This window comes from Misgurnus anguillicaudatus, chromosome 16 (assembly GCF_027580225.2).
Source record: "Misgurnus anguillicaudatus chromosome 16, ASM2758022v2, whole genome shotgun sequence".
Taxonomy (NCBI): Eukaryota; Metazoa; Chordata; class Actinopteri; order Cypriniformes; family Cobitidae; genus Misgurnus; species Misgurnus anguillicaudatus.
The window spans coordinates 1,375,733-1,395,603 of NC_073352.2; the positions used below are offsets into that span (position 1 = coordinate 1,375,733).

Consider the following 19,871-nt stretch of genomic DNA (forward strand, 5'->3'; position numbering starts at 1 on the left):
AGGATAAATATTTGAAACACATGAAAGGTGTACTCCGGTCATGAAAAAACTTTAACATTTTTCTTGTGATGGTAAACTGGGCCAAAGAGGAAGACTGTATAGTACATACATTGAACACATTGAATGATTACAGACTAAATCTACCACAGTAGTTAGTAGAACAATAACTGCCCGAGTTAAATTAGTTTGATTAGTCTATATTAATAAAAACAAAAAATAATATTAAAATTAACTTTAATACTAAAGACAGCTGATTTGGTAAACTTAAACTGATGTTCCTCTAGAGTCTAGAATAAAGGATCAACACAGTTGTGGTCACACAAAAAGCTATCAGAAGCTAATATGTAGTGGCTTTAACTATATTAGCAAATCTGCTAACTTTCAAACCAGTTCTGATGCCTTAAACTGCACAAAAAAGTTAAAGACATGAAAGTTAATTCACATTCAGTAGGTCACTTACCCTCTGATTATTGTCCACCTTGCATTAGTGTCCTTTTGTTGCTGGAAATGAAGTTCAATCAGTTCGGTCTATAACAGTAAAACTAATTTTAACCACTTTATTTGGCGATGACGTTTGGATGACACTTGCTTAGTGGCGACCTATGTATCAGGCGTGTTATAAGGCGACGTACATAGTTCAGACGTACTTAGTACACGTACATTTTTATATAAATTTCAAACATGCGCCGTCGTCGCGTCGCCGACGGTAAACGATTCTTCATGCACTCGCCGTGACATCACCACCGGTCTTTTGTCTGCAGTCCCAATCAAATCCATTCAAAACTTCACACGGACTGACGGCGACGGAAGGGAAGGCTGCTCTTTTCCTTCTTTTGGGAAGGCTTTGAATTGTCAGCACCCTTGTGAAAAATTAGCGTACTTAAGTGTATTGAAAGCGTACTTTTTGTGTGCTTAAAATAATAAGAGTATACTTTTTGAGAAGTGCACTTGCTGATAATATAATATAAATGAAAGACCACTTAAAGGTATAGCGGAAGATTTTCCCGAATTATTTAAAAGAACCGCCCCTCCGTATTTTTTAAAAAAATGCACACGAAACTCTCTACCTCCTCCCGAGAGGGAACGCCTGTTAAACGCGTGCACGAGACAGAGACAGAGAGAGAGAGAATGCAGGAGCTCAGTTCTTCTATTCGCTCTGTTTACAAGTTTCTGTCGGCATGTTTACCGTGTCTGTGCGGTTCGTGACTCGTGCCAGGGCTAGCATTGCTAATCATAACTTACATCAACTTTACTAGCAGTGATTTTAAATGGATTTCTCCAAATAGCATGACAAAATATACCTTTCCTGTAGAAACTTCGCGTGGGAAGCCCAACCTGTCCTTTTAGCTCACACCAGCAGCCAGCGTGTGAAATAGTCTCCCATAAACACTCTGGTCTTGTTTCTTTCTTTATAGTCCTTTCTCTTCTTGTCATACAATTCATAGACACTTTTCTCTTGCGACCCTCAGACATTTTGAAAAAAAAAACACAGCGAGAACGCGAGCTACACTGACTGGTTGAAACCGTAGCACAACACACATACACGTGAAAGTGCGCATGTGCAGAAAGCGAACCGAGAGGCGAGCACGTACGACGGTTATACGTCAACATGTAATCAGAATGATTGACATCTGGGATGACCAATAACAGAGGTGATCCACACGGAAAACGAAAATCTTCCGCTATACCTTTAAGTGAACTTAAATGGAATACACTGCAATGACACTATTTATTAACACACTTAATTAATTTTAACTTATAGTAAGTACACTTTCATCGTAATATTTATAAACACACTTAAGTGCACTTTTAAAAATGCACTTTGTAATAATATTTAATTAATTTTAACTTATAGTAAGTACACTTTCATCACAATATTTGACTAACACGCTTAAGGACACTTTTTAAAAATGCACTTTGTATTAATGTCTAATTAAGCTTAACTTAAAAAAAAGTATACTTTCATCATAATATTTATAAACACACTTAAGTGCATGTTTAAAAATGCACTTTGTAATAATATCTAATTAATTTTAACTTATAGTAAGTACACTTTCATCACAATATTTCTTAACACACTTAAGTTTCATCACAATATTTCTTAACACACTTAAGTAAACTTTTTAAAAATGCACTTTGTATTAATGTCTAATTTAGTTTTACTTAAATGTAACCCTGGTTAAATAATTATAAATATTATTATTTTAAAAGTGTGCTTAAATATAATAGAGACTATTCATACATCTACATTTATTTCATAAATGACGAAATATATGTGAATAATTCAATCTGAATTATAAATCTGAAATGAGTAACAACCAATCGCAGTGTTGAATTGTTAGCTCCGCCGCTTTTTGCTTTCGTGTCTCAGTTCAGATGAGAGATGCAGAGCGACAGAGACACCCGATCTAACGCGAGAGTGTTTAATTAGATTAAATATGACTCCTAAACTGTTTAAAGTTCATATAAACTGAAGAAATCAGAATTTAACTTGCATATGTTCAATGATACAGCAAATGGACAAGTATTTGTCTAAATTGTAATTTATTATGATGATGGCACTTATGTATGTATTTTATTTGTTTCCTGTATTATGTAAAATGGTTAATCATTATTGATACACAATATTGACTGCATATTCTGGTCTGTGATTAGGTCAGGTTTTTCCTTTCGTATGAACATTCCTTGAGCTGAATTTTCCTAATTGATGCCGAGCCTCCCATTTCGACCTGATTGGATCACGAATCTAGAGGAAAGGACAATTTTCTATTTTAAATATTTTTCTTTAGACAAGTAAGAGGATACATTTCAGAAACTGTTTCCTTGTTTTGTTTGTTTATTGAACTGAAACATTTCAGAAGCACAATTTTGACAATTTAAGACTGATCAATACTCCAATTGATAAGAACTTTGAACTTGATTACTGATTTCAGTGTGTTACATATATAATTTGTACCATCTTTGTACATTGATTGTGACTGTGATTTCTGTAAATGAGAAGTAATTTAGAGGTTGCACCCATAGTATATATAGTTCATTGTATTTTCATTGTTGTTTACTATTTTTTGTGATTGAGGAAAGAAAAAGAAAAATCTGATTCATAATTATTTGACTACCAAACTGTTTCATTGTCAGTGTAAGCATTGAAGTTTTTGTTTGTTTGCAATGCATTAAACTGAAATGAATACATATTTAAATAACTAGATTTGTTTTTCAGTATACATTACCATAGGTGGAGGCTTGCTCAAGTACAGTACATAACCATATTTCACATGCAATAGAAGTAGTTAAAGTACATACTGTAGAAAGATGCATTGAAACCACTTCACTGCAATCACAATTCAACTGCTTGAATTTAATTTTGTATATTTGAATTTATTTGGCAAACTTGTATTTGAAACATTACATTTAATGAGTAATTAAATGTACTGTTAATATACATTAACTTATTTTTAATTTCACATTAATTGCTTGACAGTAGATTGAACAGTGCACTTTAAGTATATTTTAAAAACACTAGAAGCAATTATTAAAGTAAATATAAAGTTGTATTAAAGACCCACATAAGTTGTTGCAAAAAAGCACTCTTAATGGCAACTTATTGGTTTTAATTTCAACTTAATATGTGATACATTTGAAATTAATTACATTAAATGTTTATTCAGTTCACTGAAAACATTGGATTTAATCCACACTTAAGTTTATTGTTAACTGACATTAAAGTGTATTTTAAGTCACATTAATTGCATGTCATTATATTGTGTAGTGCACTTTAAGTATATTGTAAAAACACTAGAAGCAATTATGAAAGTAGATATAAAGTTGTAATAAAGTACCAATTAAGTTGTTAAAAAAAATCACTCTTAATGGCAACTTATTACATTTTATTTCAACTTAATATATGATATATTTGAAATTAATTGCATTTAATTTGCATTCAGTGCACTGAAACCATTGCATTCAATTCACACTTAAGAGTATTGTTAACAAACATTAAATTGTATTTTAAATCACATTAATTGCATGTAATTATATTGTGTAGTGCACTTTAAGTATATTGTAAAAACACTAGAAGCAATTATGAAAGTAGATATAAAGTTGTAATAAAGTACCAATTAAGTTGTTCCAAAAAAAATCACTCTTAATGGCAACTTATTACATTTTATTTCAACTTAATATATGATATATTTGAAATTAATTACCGAAAAGATTGCATTTAATTCACACTTAAAGTGTAGTCGGCCTGTCTCCTTTTCCAAAGCGTTTTTCAAACATTGTGGACTCCGCCTTTAACAAAGCAGTTCAGACACTGAGAATGCACCCCAAGTGAGAGCAACATCTGTGCTAAAGGGATAGTTCACCCTAAAATTAAAATGTTGTCATCATTTACTCATCCTCATGTTGTTCTAACTCATGTTAACCTGTATGAGTTTCTTTTTTCTGATGAACACAAAAGAAGATTTTTTTAGAAATTATGGTAAACACACAGCACATAGTGACCATTTGACTTCCATAGTAGGAATAGAAAAATATGATGGAATTTAATAGGTAACGTCAACTGTGTGCTTACCATCACTGATCAACATATCTTCTTTTGTGTTCATCAGAAAAAAAGAAATTCATACAGGTTTAGAACAACATGAGGATGAGTATGTAACAGTGGTCACCTAAACTCAATTTACTTTATAAAAAACTTTGGCCTAGGCGGGTTTCGAATCCGCGTCTACCACGCGGCGGCCTAACGCACTACCGCTGCGCCACCGTTTGGTCACGTGATTGGCGTCTTTCACCCCTAGGTAGATTGGCCAAGGTTATTTTATAATATAAAAAAACAAAATGTTCGGCCGCCAGACAGGTTTAACCCCGTCAAAGTGAAAGAGTTAGGCAAGTATCCCAGATAGCCAAAAACCATCCGTTACCACACAAACAAACAAAATCTCAATAGTTTATTAGTTAATTAAAAAAAAACACGTCTTCACATTCCTGTAATGACCGCGTCTCTGGTTCGTTTCCGAACTGGCAGATTCATGTCCCACATCATTCATACATTGTACATAAAAAAGAAAAGAAACATTATGTAAATATTAAGTTCATTTCACATATATAAACATCACATTTACTTGCAAATCATGACAGAAGAAAATAACAACTAAGATAAATAAGAAAAACAAACACGCTTGAATGTGCAGATGTGAATAGTGTGTGCATGTTATGATGTGCGTGTGTAGTAGTGGATGAATGAGCGTGGATAAGGATGGAGTACAGACACTTTTTTGCTGTGATGAATTTCACTGTAGTGAAGTGTAAGGAACCTCTGGGACACACAAAGTCGGCTAATCTCATTCAGTCGATAGTTTAGCAAATTAGCTGTTGATCCGGGAGTCTGAGCACGTTGGAAGACCAAGCTCCGTGTTGCTCGCTCCGGTAGTAACAACAAGCATTTCTCCTGACCAAACGCCGTTCGTCCTCCCACAGCAGGCCAACACTCACACCAGGTAAACACAAACACTTCTTAGACGCGGTACTTCCGGGCTTGTCACACTCCCTTTTATCTCGTTTCCTTCACCACGTGACTATAGCACGTCATCCATTTTCAAAAAAGCAGAAGTTAACAAATACTGTGCGTCCATTCAAAACATAAGGTGCTAATTTTTTCCTTTTTCTTTATTTTTCCACATTGCCACAAGTAAAGGACTGAATTTTCATTTTAAGGTTACTATTCCTTTAAGTCTTCAGATTGGTGGATAGTAGCTGCCAAAACCAAAGAACAAAAGAAAGTAGGGTATTGAAAGATGGTGAGTAAAAATAACACAATTCCAATTTTGCATGAACTAACCCTTTATCTCTGTATGTATTTTCCCAGATAAAGTGAACATGACAGAGATGGAAGATGACCGCCGGTTTCACAAACTGACACAAGAGCAGGTGGAGACCTTGGACCAAGTTCTCACAGAGGTCATTCCCATTCATGGTAGGGGAAATTTCCCAACACTAGAAATCAACCCCAAGGACATCATCCACGTGGTCAGGGACAGGCTGATTTTGAAGAATATCAAGGTGAAAGATGTCCGTCTAAATGGCTCTACAGCCAGTCATGTACTTGTTAAAGAGAATAACACCAGCTACAAAGACTTGGATATCATCTTTGGTGTGGAACTTTCCAAACAGGAGGACTTTCAGATCATCAAGGAAGTGGTTCTGGGCTGTCTGCTGGACTTTCTCCCTAAAGGAGTCAACAAAGATAAAATCACAGCCCTGACCATGAAAGAGGCATATGTACAAAAAATGGTCAAAGTATTTACTGAGCAAGACCGTTGGAGCCTCATATCTCTTTCAAACAACAGTGGAAAGAATGTGGAGCTTAAGTTTGTCAACTCTTTACGTCGACAATTTGAATTTAGTGTGGATTCCTTTCAAATCATTCTTGACACCATGCTACAGTCATATTTGGAGGCTGAGAAGAAGCTTGGGGTTCAGTCAGCTCTTACAAAGTGCCCATCCCTCAACTCTGGTACAATGGGACATAACAACAATAATGACATCAACATGTCCTGTGAAACTGATAGCATACAGAGTCTCAATGACAGTGACAGTTATAGTAAGGTCAATATAAGTCAAAAAGAACAGTCTACATGTTTAGAAAAAGAAACAACTCTTAAGACAGTTAATAAAGTTGTAAACACAGAGATAAATGTGCCTGTGGAGCGAGCTTTAGAGCACCCTTTTGTGGTAGAGGACAAAAATGACCTTAAAAATGCATCTCTGTTTACAGACACACTACCAGAGGAAAATACAAATGTAACAGGTATTGACTTAGGAAATGATAAAAAACTGTTTGTGGTAAAAAATGAAGGAACAAGTATAAAAGAAATCACATCCCAAAATAAAACACATATTAGTACAACAGATACTAACAAAACAGAAGGGTCAGTCAAAACCCAACCATGGTTAGAATTGGTACAAAAAGACTTTTCTTGTCTTTCAACAACAGGAAGCAATGGTGACCGATGCACATTCCAGCCTGCTTCCATTACGTTTCTTACACAAACTGCATTAGAATCATATGCTGAGTATCCTCTAACACCACCTGCTAAGAAAAACAATCGAAGCTCACAAATGGTTGTTCTCAAGCATTCCTCACCTAAACCTCCTCGGAAAATGTCCAAAAAGACAACACATGTATCATGTTCACCTGAAAGATTTCTGTCAAATAATTCAAGTATTAATTCTTGTCAGGTTTTGCATCCACCAAAAGCTTACCCAAAGGAGTCATTACCTATGCAGGTGAAGTTGTCAGGTCTCACCACAAAAAACTTTGAATTATCCAGTGCCTCAGAAAGAGAACCAGAATCTAAACAACTAGACATTTGTACTGAAGCTTTTGCAGTTGCTACTTCTGAGAATTATGTGCATTCAGAAGAGACATCACCTTGTACTGGTATATCTACAGAGATAAACCTTCAATCTCAAGTGCAAAGCTCAGAGCCAGAGACTGGTAAAGCTACCCATGTCTTTGTTTTAAGTACTATGTCTGATCTGAAAAATCTTCCAACAGATCAAAACATGAAAAATCAGCCTATTGCTGAGAGGGTCCAGACAGCACCGTGTAAGGAATTGGCACCCCTTATTTATGTAAACTGTCAGCCTTTACCTCAGATTAATGACAGTTCAAGCTCACCTACCAAAAAAGAGAATACTGAGTCTTATGCCCAAGCTGATGAACCTATTTCTACTCAGCACTCAGACAAACTAAAAGATTGTCCCTTTGAAATGATAAATCCACTGACCACAAACAATTCTCCTTATTTGGAAATGCCTTCATACTCTGAAGACATGCCATCACTCCAGGTTCATAAATACCCTGTGCCCTCACTACCTACTCAGGAAACTCTTGTGCAATTTATACCAGCTGAAGAATCTCCAGTACTAATACCACATGTTTTAGAACCCCGTGTCTTTTCACCAAAGGCTCAAGGGCTCACAGTATCATCATCACATTCTACAAATCCATTAAAACTTTCCATATCCTCAACAGCAAGTCTAGAATCTTCTGAAGTCTCAGAAACATTTTTAGAACCAGCTGTATGTCTGGATTTCCGAGACCCCTCTAAAATATCCCTTAAAGTCCTTCCGCAGATTTTGGAACCTTCTGCAGTATCATCACATATGTTAAAAAATTCATCTGGCCCGACTTTGCTTTCCAAAAGCTCAGATCCATCAATTTTAGACACTAAGGATCCTTTACTTCCCTCAAAAGAGCTCCCTTGCATTACGGTAATGGCTGAGAGCATGTATGGTGACTTTGAGCAGGCCATGGACCACCTGCGGTATAGGCTAATTGCAACACGCAACCCTGAAGAGATCAGGGGTGGAGGCTTGCTCAAGTACAGTAATTTGCTTGTCCGGGACTTTAAACCTGCCAGTGAGACTGAAATTAAAACACTGGAGCGCTACATGTGTTCACGCTTTTTTATTGACTTTCCTGATGTGAATGAGCAGCAGCGCAAGATTGAATCATACCTGCGCAACCATTTTGTTGGTGAGGAAAAAAGCAAATATGATTACTTGATGACACTTCGGAGAGTGGTCAACGAGAGCACTGTGTGCCTGATGGGCCATGAGCGCCGTCAAACTCTCAATATGATTACTATTCTAGCACTCAGAGTCCTGGGTGAGCAAAATATTATCCCTAATGCCAACAATGTAACTTGCTACTACCAGCCTGCACCATACATGGCAGACCACAACTTAAGCAATTATTGTGTTGCAAATGGCCAGTCCCCACTTATATACCACCCTTACCCACTACACATACACATGCAGACCGGACTAGTTTAGCTCTAGGTATGTACTGATATATTAATAGCTGCCACAGGACAAATCTTGGAGTCTTGCAACCTAAAATGTCTACTAAAAAAATTAAACCTTGATGATGAGAGACTGCATCGACAACAATAATCTTAAAAACAGCTTCTGTGTTTAACACTTCATTAAACAATTATTTAGGTAGTGATACTGGATACAACTACAGTAAAAAAACTGCTTGACAGAAGATATACAGATTAATCTAGTATTGGAACAGTTTTAATAAGAACATGTAAAAATACTGGTGGTATTGCACCAACAAAATTCATTTCAATTGAATGAAGCGTAAACTATAAATGTGTCCGATGCCTTTGAGAAAACGAGAGTGAACATTTGGAGGATGAATGAGTGGAACAAACATACAAAAAGAGAAAACTAATAACTCTAGAAAGCAGCAACAGTTTGGCTGGGCATACTCTTCTCATAAGTGTTTGCTTATAAAACCAGCCAGTTGTAAAAAAAAAAATATATATATATATATATTGTTCTGATATAAAAGGTGACTATTTGCTATTTTTAATGCTCTGCTGATGTAAAAAAAACAAGACAAATAATCATTATGCATCCAGTGCTTTATGACACAGCAAGGTACTTTTGTTGTCTTAAATGATTAAACTAGCTCTTGTACTGTTTATGCCAGGGGTGGGCAAACTACAGCCGACCATCACTCTCATCCAGCCCTAAAAGCATATTTATGTATAAAATATTGCAATACAATCAAAGTTGTTAGTCTACAAACTACTGACATTAAGTGCAAAAATGAAATACAAAACATAAAGATAAACTACTTCAGCAAAATCCTTCACAGCATCAGACAGAAGGAGAAATGTGTGATTAAGAAGGTAAAAAAGTTTTGCCGTTTTGAGGCGAAAAGCACATGTTTTCGCGGCAAATGCGCCGCCAATATTGCATCATTCACTTCGCCCCACGTGAGGACGCGTCTGATCGCGTCTTTGCATTGACATGTCATCTACTTGTGCAGATCGTTGAGCTCGCGTCTGGTGTGAACCCACAGTTACTGTTACTATAGTACACACAGACAAGGCTTAGCTTAAGCCAGGACTATGCCTTATTTAAATTAGGATATTAAAGTCAATTTTATAAAATGCCTCAGAAAAAGCATTACTGGTTTGCATCTTAAGGTCAAAACCAGTGCTCGAATTGAATCAAGTCTTATGGGGTTCCCCACCATGACATAGCAGCAAACCCAAAATGGCAACACATTACTACCTTAAAACACAAATGTATGATTTATGTAATACTTCCCAAAATATTTTTGTATAAAGGCTGGAAACTAATTTATGAATCATTTCAAAATATTAAGTTTGACTAGATGGGACGTTAATGTGTTAGGCCTATAAGTGGTGTTTAAGTTGAGTGCAAGATAGGTGGGGCAAGTTGCTTTCTTTATTAGTCACTTCGTAGACTATTAATTTAACCATTTTACTCAAAATATCTGCTTCATTCAGCAAAAAGCTGTTCAAATAGCAAGGCTTTACTAATAATATCATACCTAGATATTATTATTTTCAATGTTTTTGGTCACAATGCAGTTACTTTTGTTGTCATGACTTAGCAAAACTTTGCAATAACTAGGGGCGATTCTATGTTTTTAATATTAGTATGATTCAGCCTCCAATGAGGATGTGATTTAAAATTATATATAAAAATAGTTTGAATACTACACTACGCTTTATTATTTTGCACAAATTTAGTTTGATAAACTCCTAAATATAATCAATCTTAAATAAGACACAGAGAGCAAATAGCGCTTTTAGGCACCATGGCCAGCACGCAACAGCGCAACAACGATACAAGGAAAAGCAATCCAATTTAAAGGAGACATTCCATGAAAATCAGAATTTTCCATGTTTAAGTGCTATAATCGGGTCCCCAGTGCTTCTACCAACCCAGAAAACATGAAAAATAGCAACCCTGTCACTTTGTTTTGGTAAGGCTCTCTCTGCAAGCATGTGAATAAATAGGTAATGCGGATTTCGCTCCCCCCATGACGTAGGTAAGGGCTCTTATTATAATGATACCGCCCCTTCAACTGCGCTATCCAACCATGACACTACCTCGAGTGGGAGCAACCGAGAGAAAGTATGACTGACAGCATGACGCGTTTGTATGAAGCCTACAATCATATAACTTGTAGTTTTAATAATATTTCTAAAGATTGAATTAACGTTCTAAAGGATTAACCTTACCTTAGTGCAAGAGAGAGAGAGAGCGAGTGAGTGAGAGAGAGAGAGCGAGTGAGCGAACGAACGAGAGAGAGAGAGAGAGAGAGAGCAACGCGCGGTTTGCTTTCCCGTAACGTTATGTTGTTTAATATGTTTCTCTGAAGTTTATATGAATGAACACGAGCATTTATGCACTGCACGAGACAGAGTGAGTGAACAACGCGTTTTCACTATCATACACAATAAGTAAATATGTTGTTTAATGTTTCTCTGAAGTTTCAAATGAATACGAGGAGTTACAAAATAGATGAGAGACTAACAGAAATGCGAATGTGTTCAATATGTGTACACAATAAACTTAAACATGTCATTTGATCTGTTTCTCTAAAGTTTAAGCATTAAACGTGTTGTTTTATTACAGATCATTTAAATGTGCTCGTGTGGTTTGGTCAAAAAGTAAACTTATGAGTGTTTGTGGACGTGTATTTTATTTGTAACATGCTGAAAATCATTGTGCCTGTTTAAAAGCAGCATGAGACCTAAAAGTCTTTATTTTTATTCCACAATGTTCCCAACTGCTGATAAACATGTATTTAGTATGCATAAAACAGAGGATTGACTTTTTAAACTTGTTCAAATATATAATGCTGAACATCGCTCACTAACTTCTTTCGTGAGAGAATCTTCCTCAATGCTCTGTCATGTCTACAGGGCGAGCGCTTGAGACTCCGCCCATCTGAGAAGCTCGTTTGGATTTAAAGGGATACACACAAAAACGGTGCATTTTTGCTCAGACCCATAAAGTGCCTATTTTAACATGCCACAATAAATTACCTATATGGTATTTTTGAGTTAAAACTTCACATATGTACTCTGAGGACATCAAAGATTTATTTAATATCTTAAAAACGTCTTGTGGAATGTCCCCTTTAAGGACTTAAACTAGATCAGAATTTACCTTTATAACAGATAAAAAATACAATAAGGTCAGAAGTAGTAAGATGCAGAACACGTGTGTGCAATAAATGCCTAAAGTGCAGGGGAACAAAACACAAGCCACAAAATAGTTAAATCAGATAACCTCGCGTGATCTATAAATAAAATCAGGGCTTTGAACCAGATTTCCCAATTTGTTCGTTCCGAACAGAAACAGTATTTTAACGTTTCCGGTTTTCGGTTCAACCCTAAAATTTAAGTTTCTGAACTGGTTAGAACAAAAAATAAAGTTCCTGAACTGGTTAGAACAAAAAATAAAGTTCCTCAACGGTTAATAACGTTCCATGTCAGCTGTGGGACATACAAATAAGTATGCTGATCATTAGGACATTAAACTTAAATTATAAGTCTACATAATTTTACTTTAGTCTCTATCTTGTCATTAAACATTAAAAAAGGCTACATTATGTAAGCGGCATAACTGTAATTCTGACATGCCTACATTTGTTGAGTGCACTTAAACATGCACACACACAAGAAAATGCAGCATGAACAGTAGCTCCACATAAAGTAAAACTTGCATTGTTTCACAGCAGCACAAAAACGTTTTTAAATATGAAAGATTAAAGGATTGAAGATTAGTCTCTTGGACATAAAGGAGGACTAATTATGAGACGTTAGAAAGAGCTGCTTCACCTGTAGCCTGGTAAGTAAATAAATGCTTTGCTTTAAACAAATGCATCTGTTTTTAAATGTTTTTTTTTTAAATGCTACCTCACGGATTTATAGTATATGATGACTCTGTACCTGTGGATATGGTGAGATGAGAAACATTTTTAAGTAATGCTTAAAAAAAACTTGTGACGCTGTCGAAGTGCTGAAACGTGCGGAGTACGGAGAGCCGTTGTAAATTCTTTATCTCCTGTTTGTTACAAATAAAGTATTTTTAGAGTGCAAACCTTTTCTTACAAACTTGTAAATTATTTTTTGATGATATTGGATAGCCACACATTTAAAGCAATTAAAAGCCTGCTTTTTTACTTCCATGACTAAAAGAAAACGGGTTTTAAAGGTTTTAATAAAAAATAACAATTTCAATACAAGTGAAAAACAACAATTATTTAACATTAATCTTAAACTGGGGATCTTCTTCCTCCACTTAGTTTTTTAGTTTACAAAGTCCATAATCTAAATAGGAATTAGACATAGCGCCAGCGCAACAGCCTTTTAAAGCGGATAAGAGCTGAGACTCTCATTGGTTTATTGCACGTTACGCCCAAAATACTCCCATTACTCATTAAAAAAATAGGACCAACCCTTTACGACCATGCGCTTCGGCACACAAACCATTTTTCCCGTCGTTAAATTAGCAAAAGTGGATTCGGACACGCCCATTTAGACGTTGCGCTGTGCGCTTTAGACAATGCACTTAGATCATTAAATTAGGGCCCCAAGAGTTCTGATCTTTGAATGGCATAGGGATAATCACATTTAAATGGAGTTGGACCGGACACATTCAACCACATGTGCGTCTGTGCGTAAAGAAAATGGCTCACTTTAGCGCCTTTTTGCAGTTAAATTGTTTAAAATCACTTAAGTGTTTTGATTTGATAACATTATTGATCCCAAAGTGACATTTAGAATTTAGAATCAGCAGGATAGGAAAGCTGAGGAAGCCACCGCCCCTCTTAAGGGCTAATGGTGGGCGAAAGACAACTTTAGTTGATAAAGGACAGCCGTGGCTGTGTAAGCAAAGAAGTGCTCTGCTGAGGGAAACGTGGGCTGGTAGGATTAACCCCACGGAAAATACTCACAAAGGAACCCCGCTTATGGGACGCAATGTGGAGCACGAGCCAGACACGTAGGTTCGTGAGGATACAGCTAGTGAGAGGCTGACAGCCAATGCTCCGCAACATAGGCTGCCAAGGCAGTGGAGGAAGGACAATTCAAATCATTACGCATTTTTGTTCTGATGGCCTACTGACACTAATGTGGAGCATCAGTCGGAGGCTGCAAGCCGACTTGCGAGTCTGCCCTCTGTGCTCCCCCTGATGAGGAAAGAATACAGGCTCGATACGAACGAACACTGTAAAATATAATGAACGTATTAGGTGTCGCCCAACCAGCAGCTCTGCAGATGTCTCTTAGTGAGGAACCACGAGCGAGAGCCCAAGATGAGGCAATACTCCGTGTGGAGTGCGCTCTCAAATTAAATGGGCAAGGAATACCCTGCAGATTATAAGCCAGGGCGATAGTATCAACTATCCAATGAGACATCCTCTGCTTAGTGACAGCTTTCCCTTTTTGCTGACCACCATAACAGACAAAGAGCTGGTCTGAGGTCCTGAGGCTTTGCGTGTAATCCACGTAGAGTCGCAGTGTGCGTACGAGGCACAACAAAGTCGTGGTTGGGTCTTCCTCCTCCGGGGGCAGCGCTTGCAAGCTCATCACCTGATCTCTGAAGGTAGTGGTGGGAACTTTGGGCACGTAGCCTGGTCTGGGTCTGAGTGTTACGCTCCAGACAGCAGGACCAAACTGAAGGCACGAATCGTCAACGGAGAATGCATGTAGGTCCCCTACTCTCTTCACGGAGGCCAATGCTAGCAGGGTCAGAGATTTAATTGCCAAAAACTTAAGACTCACAGACAGCAAAGGCTCGAAAGGGGGTCCCTGCAGGGCTTTTAGCACCATGGACAGGTCTCAAGGAGGAATAGAGGGAGGGTGCGAAGGGATCTGCCGTTAAAAAGCGAGTGATGAGCAGATATAGCGGCGATATCGACATTAATAGTGGAGGGTGACAGCCTACGCCACGAAGATATAAAAAGCACGATATTAATGGGGCATTCTCGGGGGTCCTCGCGTTGCGAAGAGCACCAGGTGACGAACAGGTTCCATTTAAGCGCCTAAGCTTGTCTAGTGGACGGCGCTCGCGCTGCAGAGATGGTGTTAGATACCGCTTGCAATAAATCACCACAACCTACCGCGCGCTCAGCGACCATACATGGAGATCCCACAGGTCGGGGCGCGGGTGCCATATTGTGCCCCCTCCTTGAGAAAGAAGTTCCTTCCTCAGGGAATCCGCCAGGGAGGGGCTGTCGAAGGAGCATTAATTCTGGAAACCAATTCCTGGTCGTCCAGTAAGGCACGACCAGTAAAAGGATCTCGTCCTGCCTGACCTTGCACAGTGTCTGTGCGATTAAGCTCACTGGAGGGAATGCGTATTTGCGCATCTCCCGCGGCCAGCTGTGTGCCAACGCATCCACGTCGAATGTGCCCTCGGTTAGTGAATAAAACAGGTGACAGTGGGTATCATCTGACGACGAAAACAGATCTATCTGCGCACGACCGAACTTCCAAATTAGCTGAACCATCTGGGGTGGAGTCACCATTCGCCAGGGCGCGCAGCTCGGGAAAGCGTGTCTGCCGCTGTATTGAGCGAACCCGGGATGTAAATGGCATGAAGGGACCTCAGATGCTTCTGACTCCAAAGGAGGAGATGACGAGCGAGGTGCGACAGGTGATGAGAGCGCAAACCGCCTTGACAGTTGATATACGCAACGGTCGCAGTGTTGTCGGTGCGTACTAGTACATCCTTCCCTCGCAGCTCCGTAGGGAAGCGTACAAGTCCCAGATATACAGCCCACAACTCGCGGCAATTGATATGCCAGTGCAGCTGGGGTGCTGTCCACACCGGTGTCACAGCTGCGGCTGCTGCCATATGCCCCAGGAGCTTTTGAAAACCCTGATCTCATCTCGGTTGGAGGGACCGGCTCGATCGCGTCCTTTGCCAGCAGGACTTTGACTTCTGCACGCAGTACATGTGCATCGAACGCTTTCACCGTGGTGAAACTAATGCCCGAGAATTTGGGTGTGTGCCGGTTGAATTGTATTTCGTAACCGAGGCGGACCGTGCGTAAAACCCAACGAGATGGGCTGGGAAACTGAAGCCAAGCCCCCAGGGACCGCACGAGGGGAATTAACGGCACTACCAGTGTACCTGCGGTGGGGCAGTGAAGCGAGACAGGTGGGACTGCCGGTGCGTGTGCTGTGACAGCACGAACAGTATGTGTGTGTGTGACACTGACCTGAGCCCGCTGAGGTTGATGGTCGTCTGGTCTCCTCTGCGGAGAGCGCAGACTCCGGTGAGAGTGACTGTCATCCGGTCTCCTCAGCGGAGAGCTCGGACTCCGAAAGACACCCACTGGCGATAGAGGAGAGGGAGGATGAGCATGTGAATGCCCGCTCACGTCTCTCTCGATCCTCTTGAGAAGGAATAGGAATGCACTCTTTATGTGGTTTTGTAGGTGCCGGCTGAAAAGCCGGCGGAACAAAAACAAAACGAAACCAAAGATTCTCCACCCGGCCCTCCTCCGAGGGAGGGAGCAGTGCGTTCACCGTCTCCCGAAGAGTGATCCCATCCGAATCCAGGTCGCCCGTATCAGGGCCGCTTCGATCTCCGTTTGCCATGGGAAGCGGGTGGGGCGGAGGGCGCCGGATGATGTCCAAACGGGGGGGGGGGGGGTGTTGGTGGAGATGCTGGTCGCTTGCGCCGGGGCATGATCTGAGCGACCGCTTCTGTCTGCTTCTGGGCGGCGGAGAACTGCTGGGCGAAAGACTCCACCGACTCGCCGAAGAGACACTGGAGCGTCTAGAAACTTGTTTTTATCCGCATCCGACATGTCTGCTAGACACAGCCATAGGTGCCGTTCTTGGACCACCAGCGGGACATGGCACGACCAATCGCCTGCGCTGTCACCTTCGTTGCACGGAGAGCCAGATCAGTGGCAGCCCTGAGCTCCGAGAGGACAGGCGACTTGTGTCCTCCCTCGTGCAGATCCCTCAAGGCCTTCGCTTGATGAACCTGCAGCAACGCCATAGCATGCAGGGCTGAAGCCGCCTCTCCACATGCCTGGTGGGCAGCGCCCGTTAAACCGGACGACTATCTGCAAGCACGGGAGGGAAGGGTTGGGCGGTCCTTCCAAGAGGCAGCGGTGGCCGGACACAGCTGCATCGCGACCCCCCGCTCCACCGGAGGGATCCCCGTATAACCCTTAGCGACTCCACCGGTGAGGGAGGAGGGCTGAAACGGCCGCAATCTGGTAGAAAATGGCGACTTCCAAGTTCTCATCACCTCCTCGTGCACCTCGGGGAAGAAAGGCACTGTAGGAGAGGGCTGTGAAGCCCGGGCAGCTCCAAAGAACCAATCATCCAGACGGGACAGTTCGGGCTGAGGGGGGTTAACCCACTCCAACCCTACGGTCTCTGCCGCTAAAGACAACACGGCCACCATCTCCGGATCGAACTCCGGCGTCGCAACCCCTCCCTCGGATGTTGCGGATGCTGTGGACCCGGAGGGAGGCACAACAGATTCTACAGATATCATAGAACACGACGCTGCAGTCTCCATTGGAACCTCTACCGGCTGTGGACGAGGAGGCTGAGAGCCAGAGGACGAATCCCCCAGCCGGTTCAGCACAGTGATGCGACGCTCGCAGGACGCGGGTTGCGTTTTTCCCGGAGGAAAGACAACCGTCTCCGCAAATCCACAAGGGCATGCTCTCGCAGTGAGAACACTCACCCTCAGCAAACCCTGCCTCCGCGTGCTCGATGCCCAAGCACGAGAGACAACGCTCGTGACCGTCCTTCGGACCCATGTACTTTCCGCCCCCAAGATCACATGGACAAAAAGCCATCCTGAAAAGGACGCTGATCTCCAGATATACGAGAGGGTAGCTGCCTTTAACAAGGCACAAAGCTCTCCGTATCACTCTTTTAGGGAAATTCACTCAAATGCTCAGTTGATGATGCACACAGGGAAAGGCAACGCACACACTAAACTCAAAACAAAAAAGATGCAGAGTCGTGGAATACTGTGAGGCGTCCGCTGTGGTACTGCTAGTCCAACCAACTTCAGCAATCGATCCCAACGGAGTAGAGTAGCTTCTCAGTAGCAGATACTGCCGGCTTTCGAAGCGAAAAAGCTAATTTCCATATTTGCACCTGCTGCGTATATACGCACCTGGCGGGGCGGCGCCAGCATTATGCAAATATCTCAATGCCAAGTTCATTGGCGTTTTAATAGTTATCGAAGCAGATTGGTCCCTCTAAGCGAGTTCCCAATTCGTCGGTCACAACGTGACGTCGTAGTGACCGACTGAAAGGGAAACCAATTTATCACACATTCTACTCTGAGATGTCTCCTCTAAAGTGGGTAACACACACCCCACAACCAATCCGGCCTTTTTTATGAGCTTGTTTAATTTGTTCTCACCCTATTTAAATGTGCATATTAATCCGCAAATCGCATGCAAGCCGAAACCACTAATTAGTATTTAAAAAACAAACATCTTGAGATACTTGGTAGCCTACAATATTTACCTCTTATGATTGAGCATTAGAGACTTGGGCTTGAGTAGGCTACCTGTCCAAGAACGAAAAAAATCACGGTATTAACCGGTTACCATTATTTTAAATAAACGGTTCTGTTCTGGAGAAACATATATTTTTTCAATTCAATTCAATTTTATTTATATAGCGCTTTTCACAATACTCAATTGTTTCAAAGCAGCTTTACATTAATAGAAGCAGTAAAAGCACATAAAAACGACAGAAAGCATAACATAATACTTAATAGCATAAGCAGTCAAATTTGCTGCGGCTATGACGCAACATTATGAGCGAGCATATTACTAATGTAACGTCTAGAAGAAGAAGCTAAGTTAAGCCAAAGCAGGCTACCTCCCCGGGTTAAAAAACCCCCTAGTAGAAAAAAAAACAAAAACCCCGGGTTGTTTAGCCGAGGAAATAAAAATAAAAGTCCTAGGAGGGAAAAACCCTTGGGAGATATACATGTATATACACACATATAAACGGATAAGGAGCTTAAGCGGAGATTAAGCGGAGATTAAGCAGAGATTAAGCGGATATTAAGCGGGTCCTGCCGGTGGTCGTTGGTCAGGCATCAGCTGGGCATCACATTGAAGGACGACCAGTAGATCAGAGGTGTGCCGACTTTCACATCTACCGGAACTGGGTCTGTTTGTCCCATTGTCCTCAGGGTCAATGGGACCCAGGGACGAGACAGGGAGAGAAAAACAAAATCATATTAGCGTAGGGGCCGTTCACGTGTAATGCAAGTGTCACACAGTGATGTGGTTTAATCAGCTTAGTTTCAGACAGACTAACTATTGAGGCATAATTGTTTTATCCACAGTTGAGGATTTTGCAAATTGGGGGCCCACTGCGACGGTATATATGGTAACTAAGGGTCACCTTCCGATTTTTGAAAGAAAATGAAACCTGTCGACCCGTTTGACTAAGGCCTGTAACCCCACTGTCGTCGTTAATGCAGGTTCAGTGGCAAACGGGTCTATATTGCATACTATTTACAAGATCACGAGAAAACGCCAACATCGCAACCTGACCATACGTGTCAACCCGTTTGACTAAGGCTGGAGGCCCCACTGTCGTCGTTAATGCAGGTTCAGTGGCAAACGGGTCTGTATGGCATACTATTCACAAGACACAAGAAAGCGCCAAAATCGCAACCCGACCATACGTGCCAACCCGTTTGACTAAGGCCGGAAGCCCCACTGTCGTCGTTAATGCAGGTTCAGTGGCAAACGGGTCTGTATGGCATAATATTCGCAATAGAAAGAAAGCGCCAAAATCACAACCCAACCATACGTGCCAACCCGTTTGACTAAGGCCAAAAGCCCCACTGTCGTCGTTAATGCAGGTTCAGTGGCAAACGGGTCTGTATGACATACTATTTGCAATACAAAGAAAGCGCCAAAATCACAACCCAACCATACGTGCCAACCCGTTTGACTAAGGCTGGAAGCCCCACTGTCGTCGTTAATGCAGGTTCAGTGGCAAACGGGT

At 40.8% G+C, this 19,871-nt stretch overlaps 1 protein-coding gene across 4 annotated transcripts in view; it reads left to right on the forward strand.

Moving 5' to 3' along the window:
* Nucleotides 1–16,485, forward strand: part of tent5d (terminal nucleotidyltransferase 5D) — a 116,837-nt gene extending 100,352 nt beyond the window's left edge. For 2 of the 4 annotated variants that reach the window (XM_073853995.1, XM_073853996.1), the window contains exon 2: nt 2,656–16,485. In XM_073853995.1, coding sequence (XP_073710096.1) covers nt 5,875–8,838 — 2,964 coding nt within the window. In that variant the 5' untranslated portion in view covers nt 2,656–5,874 and the 3' untranslated portion in view covers nt 8,839–16,485. The remainder of the gene's footprint in view (nt 1–2,655) is intronic. The other 2 variants (XM_055177858.2, XM_055177856.2) reach the window with 2 other exon arrangements.
* Nucleotides 16,486–19,871: the final 3,386 nt, after the last annotated feature.